This window comes from Drosophila yakuba, chromosome 2L (genome assembly GCF_016746365.2).
Source record: "Drosophila yakuba strain Tai18E2 chromosome 2L, Prin_Dyak_Tai18E2_2.1, whole genome shotgun sequence".
Taxonomy (NCBI): Eukaryota; Metazoa; Arthropoda; class Insecta; order Diptera; family Drosophilidae; genus Drosophila; species Drosophila yakuba.
This window is the reverse complement of record NC_052527.2, coordinates 18,546,603-18,559,388: the sequence shown is the minus strand read 5'-3', so window position 1 is coordinate 18,559,388 and position 12,786 is coordinate 18,546,603. Positions and strand designations below refer to the sequence as shown.

Genomic DNA, 12,786 nt, shown 5'->3' with positions numbered 1-12,786 from the left:
ACCCATATACAAATACTGTACCATACTTTATACACATACGAGTACATCAACATATAAAGCGAAATAAATTTTAATTAAATCATAAGGCGACTGGTTTTATTTTCATATTTGCTAGCACACCTGTTGTTTTGTCACCGAACCCAATATAATTTTGGTGAAGACCAACAATGGCTGAATGATGGCAAATAAAACTCAAAAAATCAGTAAGCAGCATTCACAGCTCTTTTCAAGTAATATTATTTTAACACTTAAGAAAACCCTTTACATAAAGGAGTTGTCAGGACCTAGCCAGAGATTCCTGCAACATATCAACTTTAATAATGGACAAATAATATTTGAAAATCTGGACTTACGGATTAAAGAAGGGGGAGCGTGGTGGATACTTCTTTTTCGGTGGAGGAACCAATATGGGATCCAGCTTATCATCATTTGTTATGTCGAGATTTTTGGGAGTGTGGTGCTGCCAATCTAAAGACTTCTCATCTGGTTGGTAGCCATCAGTCGCGTGCTCAATCTTTACGTGTACCTTCAGATAGTCCTGGAGAAGGAACACCTTGTCGCAGAGCTGGCATTGTATGTGTCCCTCTGTGTTGCCCACATGGGCTTCATGAAATCTTTTGTAGTGCTGGTGCAACTCCAGCGAGGATCGCATCGCGCGCCCGCATAGATCGCATGTTTGGCCAGTGTTCTCCGGCTGCGGAAAGTGGATGGGCAGGTGTTCGTCCAACTTCTCAATGGCATCAAAAGTCTGCTCGCACAACAGACAGGAAAGTTGCACCTCAGGCAACGCCGTTTCCATTATGTATTTATTTCACAGTGCTCCTTGTTTAATTTTATATAAACGTATGACCATATCGTCGTAAGTGAAATGAAACACTATAATATATTTTCAATTTATCAAGTTGTGAACTGTGACGTTACTACTCGCATTCTGATATTCTTCCTAATTCCGTTATTTACACGTCTTTACGAAATCTCCACTCTATTCTATGCTCACTCAAACAAGCCTTTCCTACGACTGAAAGAAATCAAATGTTCTTTTCATTCTTTTCACACTTATTTTCATTATCAATAGAGAAAATCCAGAGAGAGAGCGAGAAAATCGAGAGAGAGCAAGAAAATGAGAGAATTGTAACTAAAACGCCAAAGAGCGGAGTGTCAGATCGGTGTATCGCGTTTAGCCTTTTTCAGCTATAACATAAATTAACTATTGTGCGATGTGAGAAGTACGGCAGATAATGCTCAGCGCTGGCTCGACAAGTTCTCGAAAAAGGGCTCGATTTAATACAACAATCACCGTTTTTTCGATATTAAATCTGTTCTTTCTTTCCTTTCTAAACATACATTAATATAGTATCCACTTATGCTTGAACTAGGATACTTTCTAGCGAAACAAAATTTACATAGGCTTACAACCAAAACTATGCGATCATATTAGATATCAATTGAAACCGCCTTCCAGTGCTGAAAAGGAGAACGAAGAGAGAACAAATTTTTTTTAGGTATTTTATATGTATGTATATATCATGCATATAAACATACATATGTAATTTTGTAGTTCTACGCTAGCAAAGTGAATTCCTCTTAAAATATGTTTCTTTTTTTTTTTTAATAAAATACTGAATTTTTCAGCAAATATACGCAGATATAAAGGTGTCAATGTATATAGAGAAAGCAATTAAAAAATAAATACATTTTAAAATTTTGTTTTTTCATTTGCTCGTTTTTAAACTGCATATGTATGTATATACATATGCACATAGGATTTCACATATATGATTTCACAGCGGTAGAGTGGAAAGATGTATGTATGCCTGACTAATTTTTTAATTAATTCGGGATACTGATATAAACTTAGCACCAGACGAACATAAAAGCTAGCAAGCAAGTACCAAACGAAATTTTTGTAGGTCCTAAGCTCAGTTTTCTGATAACGTTTGCATTGTATTGCTCAGCGTAGAAACGGAAAATAAAAAGCTTGCTAAGGCATTATGTTCTCTTATTACTATTATTATATATTATTATTTTAGGTTTTTAAAAAATTGAATTTGAATAATATGTTATTTAATTTTCAAAACATAAAAAAGCTTAGCAAGCGGATTATGACTTGTATAAAATATTTTAAAGAGCAATAAAGTGTCTTTTGTTCTGCAAGTACAATTATTAACAAAATATATTAAAAATTTCTGTTTTGAACTTTAATGATAATTAAAAGATAATAAATGCAGCATTACGAAAAAAATATTTAAAAAACAAGGAATAGTGAAAAGTAATGGTGAATTCATCCCAATTCTTTTTTATTTCTGAAGGCTAGGAGCCTGACCTTCTGAGAAAATTATTATATGTTCAGTTGATGGAAAACTCATTTGTACATATGTTAAATGTCTTTGCTCTTAAAGGAACTATCAGTAACATAGCGGGCGGTCTACTTTCCACTTTATTATTCTGTGTTACTTGAGAACACCCCCGGCGAAGTGCCTCAATTTTGAATGGTCTGAAGGAACCTTAGGGTAAAAAATCACTCTTTTTTGGTTTTGCTTATCCGTTTCTTTATTTCCATTTTGTATACAAAACATACAACATAAACGGGAAAATTTAAGCGCTCGAGTGCTTGAAATTCATTGCAATGCTCAGCGTTTTTATTTTGTTTATTATGACAAAAAGTTTACGGCTATGCCTTTGGGATTTCGATGTCGAGATCCAAAGTGCTGAGGCCACAGAATAGATCGCTTGCGATACCGATATGTATCCGTTATATTATACGTACATTGTACATACTCAGAAGCTCCATTAAACGAAGTAATATTTTCCATTACAGATAACAAGACTAATGCAGTCGGTCGTTCAGCAAGGCTGACACAGCCGCTTGGGGCCACATTGGCTAGCTTATAAGCTATTGCCTATAGTATTTGATACTCCACGTTGCTTAAAATTCAGCCCAGTTCTCCCTATAAGTATGCATCGCAGTCCAGCCATAGATCCCTAAAAAACAGTCGAGAAATCAGAGAGGATGTATGATGATGATGAAAACTATCTGAACATACGGATTGAAGAAGGGCGAACGGAGTGGGTACGTTCGCTTAGACGTTATCGTAAAACCCGATTCCAACTGCTCGGTTTGCTGACGTGGCGCAACCAAATACTTGTCCGCCCGCTCGCTGGCCGGTTGATACTTGGCTGCCGCTACAGCGTTGAATATTCTTGTGCTCCATATCTCCTTTTTCGGGGTCTCGTCCGGCGAAGACTTTGGGGAGACAGGAGTCTCCGGGGACGCAGGCGAATCTACAGATATTTGAGATTCGGGATTGGCAGTAGTCCTGCTCGGGAAAACCATCCCGTGTTTGACTTTCATGTGCATCAGGAGGAAGGTCCGCCGTTTGTAACGTTTCTTGCATGTGCAGCACTTGTACTGCTTCGGCACATCCTTCTCTATCCGATTTGCAAGCGGATCTTTCCCTCCGTGGAAGTGTCTCTCATGGTAACTCAGCGACTGGCGGGTGCTCAACAGCTTTCCGCACCAAGCGCACTCAAAGTGACCGCGATTGAAAGCAGGGGGTTTTGCTTTGGGGGGTTTGGATATGATCGGCACCGACGATCGGGACTTCCCGGCACCAGCATCCTGAATCGGATCTTGTGCCTGAGATGGGGGATTTACCAAGACCGGTGGTTCCTCCACAGATCTGGGCATTGTTTTTGGCACACATGACTTTTGCACTTCAAGCGGAGTATGTTGCTTACAGGGTATGGCGCTGAGCATTGGTTGAACAGGAAACTCCAGAGAGTGCGGTGACATGGAAATTTTCTGGGGCAGTTCGATAGGCCGGTGTCCAGAAAATTGCAATGGTGGCTCATAACCCGTGTGTTGAACAGTTAAGTGCATGTGTGGTGGCTGAATCAGATTCTGCCCTAGTGGTTCGAGAGGCGGTGAGTAAAGATCCAGGGGTGGCTGACTGCCAAACTCCATAGGAATACTATAGTGGTGATGACAATCAATGGCCCCTTGATCGATGGAATGGATTAAGAGCTGATCTTTTGGATGCACGAACGGCTGATTCATGGGCTCAACAAAGGGTACCATCAACTGCGGAGGTTCCTGCTCCTGCACACGCCCTATATTCCAGGAGTGAATTTCCGCTGCATGCTGGGTGAGGTGCTCCTTGAAGGATTCAATGTCATTGAAGGGCTGTTTGCAGAGGTAACACGGAACACAGAGCACGGTTCCTTCGGGAACATTTATATGTTCATTGCGAGCCAGAACCTCCTTGACCAGCGGCATATCCATGGGATCAGTGGGTGAAAAAGGTGGGGAAGGTATGCCGGACGGAAGTTGCGGGTACATCCTGGCGGGATGGCCAAAGGCTTCCGTTTTGCGATGGTTGTGATGATGATTCATGTGCTCCGTCTCTATGATCTCTACATCGCTATTACTATCTGCGGACATGGCTTTCTTCGATTGGTGGAATTATAAACAACTGTGTGTACGGTAGCTTTCAAGTTAAACTCACTACGGGAACGGCAATGCTTCTTTACAGTTAGACTCGATCTACATGCATATATGTGTATGTATGTATGTAAATACAACGCTCAAAAGCCCAGCACACAACTGCGCAGCTCGACGTCTCGCTGCGGACTGAAAAAAGAAAAGGCGATCACATTCTATTTATACGACTTCCTTTTGCTGCTCGTTTGCTTAGAAGTACGTTTAAGAATCACAGCTGAAATACAGCACGACTTACTTGAGATAAGGGTGAACAAAAAGGCGTTTAATTTTTGCATCATCTTATGCCAATCATTCCAGTCCAGTCCCTTCAACTGAACTGCTTACAATAGTTTACTGATAAGCCTTTATCATTTGCTAAAATGTCTCGGTTGTATAGAGGAGCAATGTCATAAGTGTGTACCCTTTTGTGATGCCTACCATGCCTTGTGGGAACGCAGGTATAAAAGGACACCCAGAGATAAGAATGTATGTATATGTATGTATGTATGTATGTATGTATGTATGTATTTACGTCACAAATTTACTCCTTATTCGATAATTTAGGACTTCAAAGGTTGAAAAATTGCTTGTCCGACTTTATTTTTAATCGAACATTTTGATTTTAAAACCACATATAATTTGTCGTGTTTATTAATGTCTCTCGGGTTCATACCTGGCTTACATGAAGATCGCTTTAGTCCATAAAAACACGCATGAACGTGCTCAAACTGTACTGTACCTAAGGATACACATGTTTTGTTATTTGTTCGTCCGCTCGGAAAGTACTTTACCCTTCCCGTTTATTTAAACGTTTGGTTACTCATACCAACTAATTATAATGTTATTTCTTCCAACTATTGACAATTTACAATCATGAGTCAAAATCCCTGAGTTTCACAGCCTCATTAATTAGGCCGGATAATTGCTAATAGATCCAACTAGCTTAATATATCAAAGATCTGATACCACATGGCTACATATGTCGACTCAGATAGTCACCAAGTCTCCTTCAAAGATGCTTCATACCTTTTATCATATTTTTGAGGGGCTTTTTCAGGCGTAAAGAACAATACGATCTGTAATTTTTACTGTATTACATAATAAAAACTAAAGAAGATATGGTACAGAATTGAAAGAAATGAATACAACTTTGAAGTAATCACTAATTTTAAGACTGAACAAATAACTTAAAGGGGGACTGAAACTACAAATCTAGAAACCTTTTTTAAACAAAATTTGTTTGTATTTTTATTGAAACTCGATTAATGTAAGGTGGACAATACCTTCTGCATGGAATAAACTAAATTTTAGCAATTTTCACACAGGACTACACCATCAAGATTGTTGTACAGTTTTCAAAAAGTAAAAATTTTTGCTTGGATTTATTTCCATCACATTTCACCATGAATTCTTAATTTGATTAAGTTTGCGTGATTGTGCAAACTACTCCATGACTTTTTATAGCATTACCGCTGTAGTATTAATGGAATTTTTGCAAAACATTCATGTCTAGTATTAGGTGTTTTTTTGTTTTTCACCTTTAAAAAGGCACACTCTTATGAAATGCGAAGCACTTTATTTCAAATAAATTTCTTATCAGTTGAATTTATTAAAGCATTCCTAATTCCCGACAATAGGAAAATTTACTTCGTCAAGCCGAACCTTACTTACCATTAAAATTAATAGATAATTAAATTTAAGCATGTTTCATGTTCATAATTTCTTTATTTACATAATAGTATAACCGATGTTTCTTAAAGTACGAGGCAAAGAACATTTGCATACGCTCCTAAGCAAGTTAGAGATGTCCTTGTCGATTTAAACGGCTAAAACTAACGTATAGGGGGGCAGATTTAGTTTTAAAAAGTTTAAATTCCATTAAAATATTTAATTCTATTATAATGGTCTCTGCGAGGGTACACAATTCAAAATTTTTGGTTGCCTATATGAACCCTCTTATCAACATTATTTAGATTCATTTCTAGAAGTCAATTAGAGGTCATTAAAATCTATTAAAAATGACTATATAATATTAATTGGTGTAGAGATCTTTCCGCAGTTGTTTAGGTGTTGCATATTTATTTTCTATTTTTAACCTATTTGAGATATTTCCTTGTTGATAAAGAATCGATATATTCGACTTTCATATACCTGTTTATCATTAAAAGGGAGTGTAAAAGAGATGGAGACACGTAAGAATGAAATTATATATATAAAAGACATATTTTATGGTATGTCTCTATAGGGGTTTGTTATATTTTTACGGGATGCTACGTCCACTAAAATGTTAAAACATATATTCAATATTTATAATTGTGGGTATGCCAATTTTTGTGGATCGTGGGCGTGCATTGCAAAAATTTGATAAGCACAGATGACACTGGAATCTCCACGTTTAATATGAACATTTTAGCCCTTTCGAACGACGGACGGCCAGTAATTTTACAATAGTTTAATATCAACTCGCAGCAATTTGAGTCCATCGGCTAAGAGAGTTTCGAGAAACTCATAACTAAGCACCTCATACACTTCACTTTATGTGGCAATGTGGGAAGGGTGTTCCACTAGAAACCGCAATTATAAAAGAATAAATAACGTTTGTTCTTGAATACAAATTAATTTTTCCTTGGCAGTAACTAACTAACCTTTTCTAAGTGTTCAGACGAATACGAATATACTTAAAGACTTAAAATTTTGGGCTCCGTTCATATCTTGTAAATGAATCGAGAGTGTTAAATTTATATTTAGAATTTTGTTTTCTAAGGCGATATGGGTGCAGTGCTCAAAAACATGTAATCTAAGTCCACACCACATGAGTCAGCCACTTGAGATCGTTCCCCGCCTCCTAAAATTAGTCCCTTAGTGGGAGACCTCGATAAGGCGGGGACTATTTAGGCCATTTACTTTAAGATGCGATTCTCACGGCACCTACTTAAACCGAATATATTTCTAAATAAAATCAGTTTCTTACAAAAACTCAATGAGAAAAGTCTTATTATTTTGACTCTCTTTCACTAAGAATAACGAAATTATAAGCAGTGACTATCAGTCACTGAAGTCCAAGTCTGTTATTTTATTTAGTTTGAGGAATCCAGATGGTAGTGCACCACTTGATTTAATTTTAAATTGAGAGGGAACGGAGTACATATTTATACCCGTTACTTGTAGAGTAAAAGGGTATACTAGATTCGTTGAAAAGTATGTAACAGGCAGAAGGAAGCGTTTCCGACCATATAAATATATTCTTGATCAGGATCAATAGCCGAGTCGATTTGGCCATGTCCGTCTGTCCGTCCGTCTGTCTGTCCGTATAAACGTCGAGATCTCAGGAACTACAAAAGCTAGAAAGTGAGATTAGGCATACAGACTCCAGGGATATAGACGCAGCGCAAGTTTGTCGAATCATGCTGCCACGCCCACTCTAACGCCCACAAACCGCACAAAGCTGCCACGCCCACACTTTTGAAAAATGTTGTAATATTTTTTCATTTTTGTATTGGTGTTGTAAATTTCTATCGATTTGCCAAAAAACTTTTTTCCACGCCCACCCTAACGCCCACAAACCGCCCAAAGCTGCCACGCCCACACTTTTGAAAAATGTTGTAATATTTTTTCATTTTTGTATTGGTGTTGTAAATTTCTATCGATTTGCCAAAAAACTTTTTGCCACGCCCACCCTAACGCCCACAAACCGCCCAAAGCTGCCACGCCCACACTTTTAAAAAATGTTTTAATATTTTTTCATTTTTGAATTAGTCTTGTAAATTTCTATCGATTTGCCAAAAAACTTTTTGCCACGCCCACTCTAACGCCACCAAACCGCCAAAAACTGTCAGTGTAGAAGACCTCCTTCGCACTATCACTAGCTGAGTAACGGGTATCAGATAGTCGGGGAACTCGACTATAGCGTTCTCTCTTGTTTTTATTTGTAATTCCTGGTCATAACAAGATATTCTGCTAAAAAATATGCAAAGACTGAGTATAGACTCTTTATTTCTAAATGAAAAAATATTATAAATATTTTATAAAGCTTTAATCAAATGTTTAGGCTAGGTTTTCTATCCTTATAAAAATTATTATTAAGCCGCCACAATATACATATATACAGCTTTTCTCACAATATATATACATATACCTTAAAAACATTCTAAATAATCGTCTGGTTTCATAGCATATTTTATTGCGTTTTTTTTTTTAAATATTTGTCGCTCTGTGAATTTATTTAAGCTTTCATGATCAGGCGAAAGATTGAGCTTATAACCAATCCAATGTTGGCAGATCTTCGAGACTACCATTAATGAGATAATGAATCCAAGTCTCATATATTTGGATCCTTTGATTTTAGCTAAAAAATTTGATACGAGATTTACAAATTATATAATTTAGTATTAAAAGTATTTGTTTAATCGCCTAATTTTGATATAAAAGTACTATCTTGGTTTGCCAGCTTAAATCCGACATCACAGTGTTAGCGACCTACCGATGAAAAGACAAATATCAAGTGTGTGCCATTTACGCTTTTAATAGACATATTTATATTCGGCGAATAAAGCACTTTGATGGCATCAATTAAGGAACGTGTTCAAGCTTTTGCAAGCTTGTTTATTCGTTGTTTAGAACGCTACAATTTGAAGTGACTAGCTAGTAATGTGACATTGAATTTTGTGATAAATTTAGTACAATCGCTTGTAGGTCGTCAGTAAAACGAACTAAATACTAAGCCTATTCCTTAGAGACAGGTTTGCAGGCGATCATGTACACTGGAAAAAGTCCCTTGGGAAAGTTTTGTTGTTTGACCTTGCGCACAATGCGAAATCCGGCTTCCTTTAGGAAGTGTTCATAGCTATCCAGAGGCCTGGTAACGGAGGAGTCCTCCTTGTCCTCCACCGCCTTCTTCGAGCTGCTCACGTTTTCCTTCAGACAAAAGAAGGCTCCGGGCGCCAGTCCCTGCTTGATGCGACGAAAGAACGAGACCAGGTCGCGGTCTGTGAGATGACCCAGCACCCATTGGCTCCAAACGAGGTCATACTGCTGCGAAGGCGTGAACTTTTGCAATCCGACGTTGTAGATGTGGCCCACCTTTCCACGGCTCACGTCTTCCGAGGTGCAGTACTCCCGTGCTTTCTCGGCAAAGGCAGGATCCTGCTCGACGAGATCCACGCAGCTGAAACGTGGGATCAGGAGATTCCGAGTCACCCGACCGATGCCAGCTCCGCAGTCGAGGGCCAACCTGTTGCCCGGCACGCGGATCTCGCGCAAGAACACATTCGATCCCTGTATATCGATGGCGCTGATGTAGCCCAGGCCGCCAAGCATCCCGTTGACAGTAGCCGGAATCTCCGACCAGTACTTCTGAGCTTTATTGTAAAACTCGGGCTCCGGTGCTGCAACTTTGGAAGCACTATCGCTGGAAGAAGGGGTTGCTGTCTGGGCATCGGAGCTTGCGGCTATACTGCTGTCTTCCTCCTGCTTCACCAGCTCCTGGACGTTGTCTGTGGTCTCGTCCATCATCTGTAACTTGTCTGAAAGCTCGGCTTCTAATGTAGTCGTCATTTTCGTCAGGATTTTGAAGGCCGCATGCTTTGTTTTGTTTTAGTGAGATAGCCAGGGCTCCTAAGCACGGCGGGCCATTTGGGTTTTACGAAAGAGTGGCAACCCTCCCCAAATCAGCTGTTTAGCAAGCGACAAAATTATCGTTTTGTTTATGTTACTTATATTTTTTGTTTAATTTGTTCATTGTCCGGACAAAATGACTCTCGATTTGGATGCGACTAAGAAAGATGACAAGTTGCTGATCACTACCATACAGCAGGAGTATAAAATTCTGGCCGAATAGTGAGTTTTCAGAGTACACATGTAGATTTCTAGGTGGTGTAAAACTAAACAAATTTCATTTTTTATGTTTTAGCAAAATGATTGAGTCTGAGAAGTTAAGTGGCATATATGTGATACCCAGTTATGTTAACTCCTTGCGTTAGTCTACCCACATAAATCCTGTATGCATTCTTTCGCTAATTTAACGTTTTTTATAGAGTGGTTCGGAGTCTTCTTTGGGCGACAGGGCTTGTATATGGAAAGTGTTTTTCGGTTCACAATTTTGCTCCCAGATCGTTTTCCCGACGACAAAAGCCTTCCGGTGAGTAGGATCGACAATAGAGCAAGTGGATATAACTTTACAAGTCCCTCTTAGACCATAATATTCCAGCAAGATGTGATTCATCCCCATGTGTGTCCGTACACCCACAGTTTGGACGTGAGTCACGCCTTCCCGGAGTGGCGCTGTGGAGAGGATCATCTTTGGCAGCTTTTAAAGTACCTGCAAGCCATTTTCTCCGATCCCTTGGACAGTATTCGGGGCATTGAAGTAGATAAACTCAAAAACAGCGAGGCTGCAGAGCTGCTGATTACGAACAAGGAGGAGTATATGGCTCGCGTACAGAAAAATATCAAGGAGAGCAAGGACCACATATTCGACACCCCGCCCACTGAAGATCCGCACTATATAGTATTCGAGAAGTTTCAGCAGGACGTGCACGGGCCCGTTCTGGAGCGCATCAAGGCAGGGAGAAGCAAGCAAACGGAGCCTTCGGTGCAACAGGCAAATGGTGGACATGCAACTGGTCTATCATGGGTGAAGGAGGGCGAGTTTAAGCCCCTTAGCATTGAGTAAAAGCAATATACATATACTCTGTAAGTTATAACCTATCGTTGTCTCAATTTTAATCGATTAAAGTTATACAATTACTTACACTCCTCGTTCATGGGAAACCGCTGAGTGTTGCAAACCCACTCGTTCTGCAGCTCCAATCGTTCTCCGTTCCATCGGAAATGGGTGGGGGAAGCCTCGCCAGCCGGGAACTCAAAGTGCTGGCTGAGCTCTATGGCTAGTTTAGAGCGGACTAGGCCTATTCCGCCCACCTGTGGCGTCGCTGGATGATAGACCCTTCCGGTTCGCGGATCCATGTACAGTTTGTGGGGTTCGTAAGGCAGGGTTAGGACCTGCCCCGAGTGCGCATAGCTGAGCACCTCCTTGTCGTCCTTCCTTAGTTGTTCGGTAAACACAACAGGCGTGTCATCACATCTAATAAAATTCCTTTCACGGCCACAGAGGGAAATGTATGGAAATTCGCTTTCATATCTATTTGTTTTGTTCAGCCGCAGGCGGTTGAAAAAGAACTTGAGGAAATCTTTCTCCTTAAAGCAGCTGGTGAAGTTTTTCATCTTTGCATCGTCCAAAAAAAGCTGCAAAAAATGTTATGCGAATTCAGACACAGATTTAGAGGTGAAAGACTCACCATTCCCTCATGATCGATGAAGTAAAAGTATTCACGTATTTTTGGCTCCGGAGATTGGCCTTGGTTATACTGTACGTAACGACAAGATGTGCTTGGAGGTCTAACGAATTTCAGGTTTATAAAAGATCTAGAACGTAGTATAAACATTGTTTTCAAATCTAAGTTTTTGGGCTTTCTCATAAGCAACAAAAACAGCTGATTTTTGTTTACTACATATGTAGGTAATTGTTCAATTAAATTTTCTCATTATCGATTCGAAGTTTTTGGGGTTGCTGATTTATCACAAACTATGAATATGTTTACGAGTATTTTTTCTTCATTTGCATATTTTGGCGTCGTGGAAAAGTTACCAATCATATACAAAATGAAAAACGAAAAACACCTAATTTAAAAAAAAACTATGTGGCTGTCTATTGAAAACGAATTTCGGTCAAAAAGCTCGTGTTTGGTTTAAAGGAGCGAAATGAAAATCACTGAAAAGTATGCAAACTTTTTAGTTGACGGCACATTCGTTAAAAGTTTAAACAACATTTTGATTTTATTAATAGGTACATAAATCTGTAAATAAATTGTAAATAAATTTGAGTACAAGAATTATTTTTCGAAACATTACATTAAAATATGAATACATACATTTTTAAAGGTAACCTTAAATTTGTTCTGATAATGTATAAAACAATACTAAAAACATTCTATTTATTGAAGAGTAATAGTTTTCGTCAAGACAAGATAGTTTGTATAGAGTGGTATATGGTGTTAATAATAGATAACTTGAAGGTCGCTGCGATGAGGGTGTTACTTCACTTTTAACGTTCCAATATAGAGTAGTGTCGAATTTGGACTTTGATATATTTATTCTTTGAAATTTAATTAACTTAGTTTTTGCTTATCGCAGTATTTGTATTTTTGTTCTTAATAAAAACAAATTTGTATTCCATGGCTCTGACTTTTTATTGTCTTGCACCGCAGAAATTTTGTTGACCGAAACCTTGACAAATTAATACATTCGCA

At 38.8% G+C, this 12,786-nt stretch overlaps 5 protein-coding genes across 5 annotated transcripts; 1 reads left to right on the top strand and 4 right to left on the bottom strand.

Annotated features, from left to right (window-relative positions):
* Positions 1 to 200: 200 nt before the first annotated feature.
* Positions 201 to 1,029, bottom strand: LOC6528826 (uncharacterized zinc finger protein CG12744). The gene is made up of 2 exons (XM_002089822.3): positions 354 to 1,029; positions 201 to 298 (listed from the first exon to the last, which is right to left on the bottom strand). Exons 1-2 carry the CDS (start codon positions 797 to 799, stop codon positions 262 to 264), a joined length of 483 nt encoding a protein of 160 aa, XP_002089858.1. The 5' UTR covers positions 800 to 1,029; the 3' UTR covers positions 201 to 261.
* Positions 1,030 to 2,183: 1,154 nt separating this feature from the next.
* On the bottom strand, positions 2,184 to 4,630 carry LOC6528825 (tyrosine-protein phosphatase non-receptor type 23). The gene is made up of 3 exons (XM_002089821.4): positions 4,506 to 4,630; positions 3,045 to 4,447; positions 2,184 to 2,982 (listed from the first exon to the last, which is right to left on the bottom strand). Exons 2-3 carry the CDS (start codon positions 4,439 to 4,441, stop codon positions 2,949 to 2,951), a joined length of 1,431 nt encoding a protein of 476 aa, XP_002089857.1. The 5' UTR covers positions 4,442 to 4,447; positions 4,506 to 4,630; the 3' UTR covers positions 2,184 to 2,948.
* Positions 4,631 to 8,982: 4,352 nt separating this feature from the next.
* Positions 8,983 to 10,037, bottom strand: LOC6528824 (alpha N-terminal protein methyltransferase 1). Its single transcript, XM_002089820.4, has one exon. It carries the CDS (start codon positions 10,031 to 10,033, stop codon positions 9,203 to 9,205), a length of 831 nt encoding a protein of 276 aa, XP_002089856.1. The 5' UTR covers positions 10,034 to 10,037; the 3' UTR covers positions 8,983 to 9,202.
* A 134-nt stretch (positions 10,038 to 10,171) lies between these two features.
* Positions 10,172 to 11,224, top strand: LOC6528823 (protein crossbronx). The gene is made up of 4 exons (XM_002089819.4): positions 10,172 to 10,315; positions 10,389 to 10,453; positions 10,513 to 10,616; positions 10,671 to 11,224. Exons 1-4 carry the CDS (start codon positions 10,230 to 10,232, stop codon positions 11,148 to 11,150), a joined length of 735 nt encoding a protein of 244 aa, XP_002089855.1. The 5' UTR covers positions 10,172 to 10,229; the 3' UTR covers positions 11,151 to 11,224.
* Positions 11,165 to 12,149, bottom strand: LOC6528822 (UPF0598 protein CG30010). Its single transcript, XM_002089818.4, has 2 exons — positions 11,776 to 12,149; positions 11,165 to 11,722 (listed from the first exon to the last, which is right to left on the bottom strand). Exons 1-2 carry the CDS (start codon positions 11,953 to 11,955, stop codon positions 11,222 to 11,224), a joined length of 681 nt encoding a protein of 226 aa, XP_002089854.2. The 5' UTR covers positions 11,956 to 12,149; the 3' UTR covers positions 11,165 to 11,221.
* Between the last annotated feature and the right edge of the window lie 637 nt (positions 12,150 to 12,786).

Coding starts and splice junctions, on each gene's coding strand:
- LOC6528826 (XM_002089822.3), bottom strand. CDS start 799: ATGGAAACGGCGTTGCCTGAGGTGCAACTTTCCTGTCTGTTGTGCGAG. Junction 299..353: donor CGCTCCCCCTTCTTTAATCC/GTAAGTCCAGAT, acceptor GATATGTTGCAG/GAATCTCTGGCTAGGTCCTG.
- LOC6528825 (XM_002089821.4), bottom strand. CDS start 4,441: ATGTCCGCAGATAGTAATAGCGATGTAGAGATCATAGAGACGGAGCAC. Junction 2,983..3,044: donor CGTTCGCCCTTCTTCAATCC/GTATGTTCAGAT, acceptor ACTGTTTTTTAG/GGATCTATGGCTGGACTGCG.
- LOC6528824 (XM_002089820.4), bottom strand. CDS start 10,033: ATGACGACTACATTAGAAGCCGAGCTTTCAGACAAGTTACAGATGATG.
- LOC6528823 (XM_002089819.4), top strand. CDS start 10,230: ATGACTCTCGATTTGGATGCGACTAAGAAAGATGACAAGTTGCTGATC. Junction 10,454..10,512: donor CAGTTATGTTAACTCCTTGC/GTTAGTCTACCC, acceptor CGTTTTTTATAG/AGTGGTTCGGAGTCTTCTTT. Junction 10,617..10,670: donor CCGACGACAAAAGCCTTCCG/GTGAGTAGGATC, acceptor AGTCCCTCTTAG/ACCATAATATTCCAGCAAGA.
- LOC6528822 (XM_002089818.4), bottom strand. CDS start 11,955: ATGAGAAAGCCCAAAAACTTAGATTTGAAAACAATGTTTATACTACGT. Junction 11,723..11,775: donor TCATCGATCATGAGGGAATG/GTGAGTCTTTCA, acceptor CATTTTTTGCAG/CTTTTTTTGGACGATGCAAA.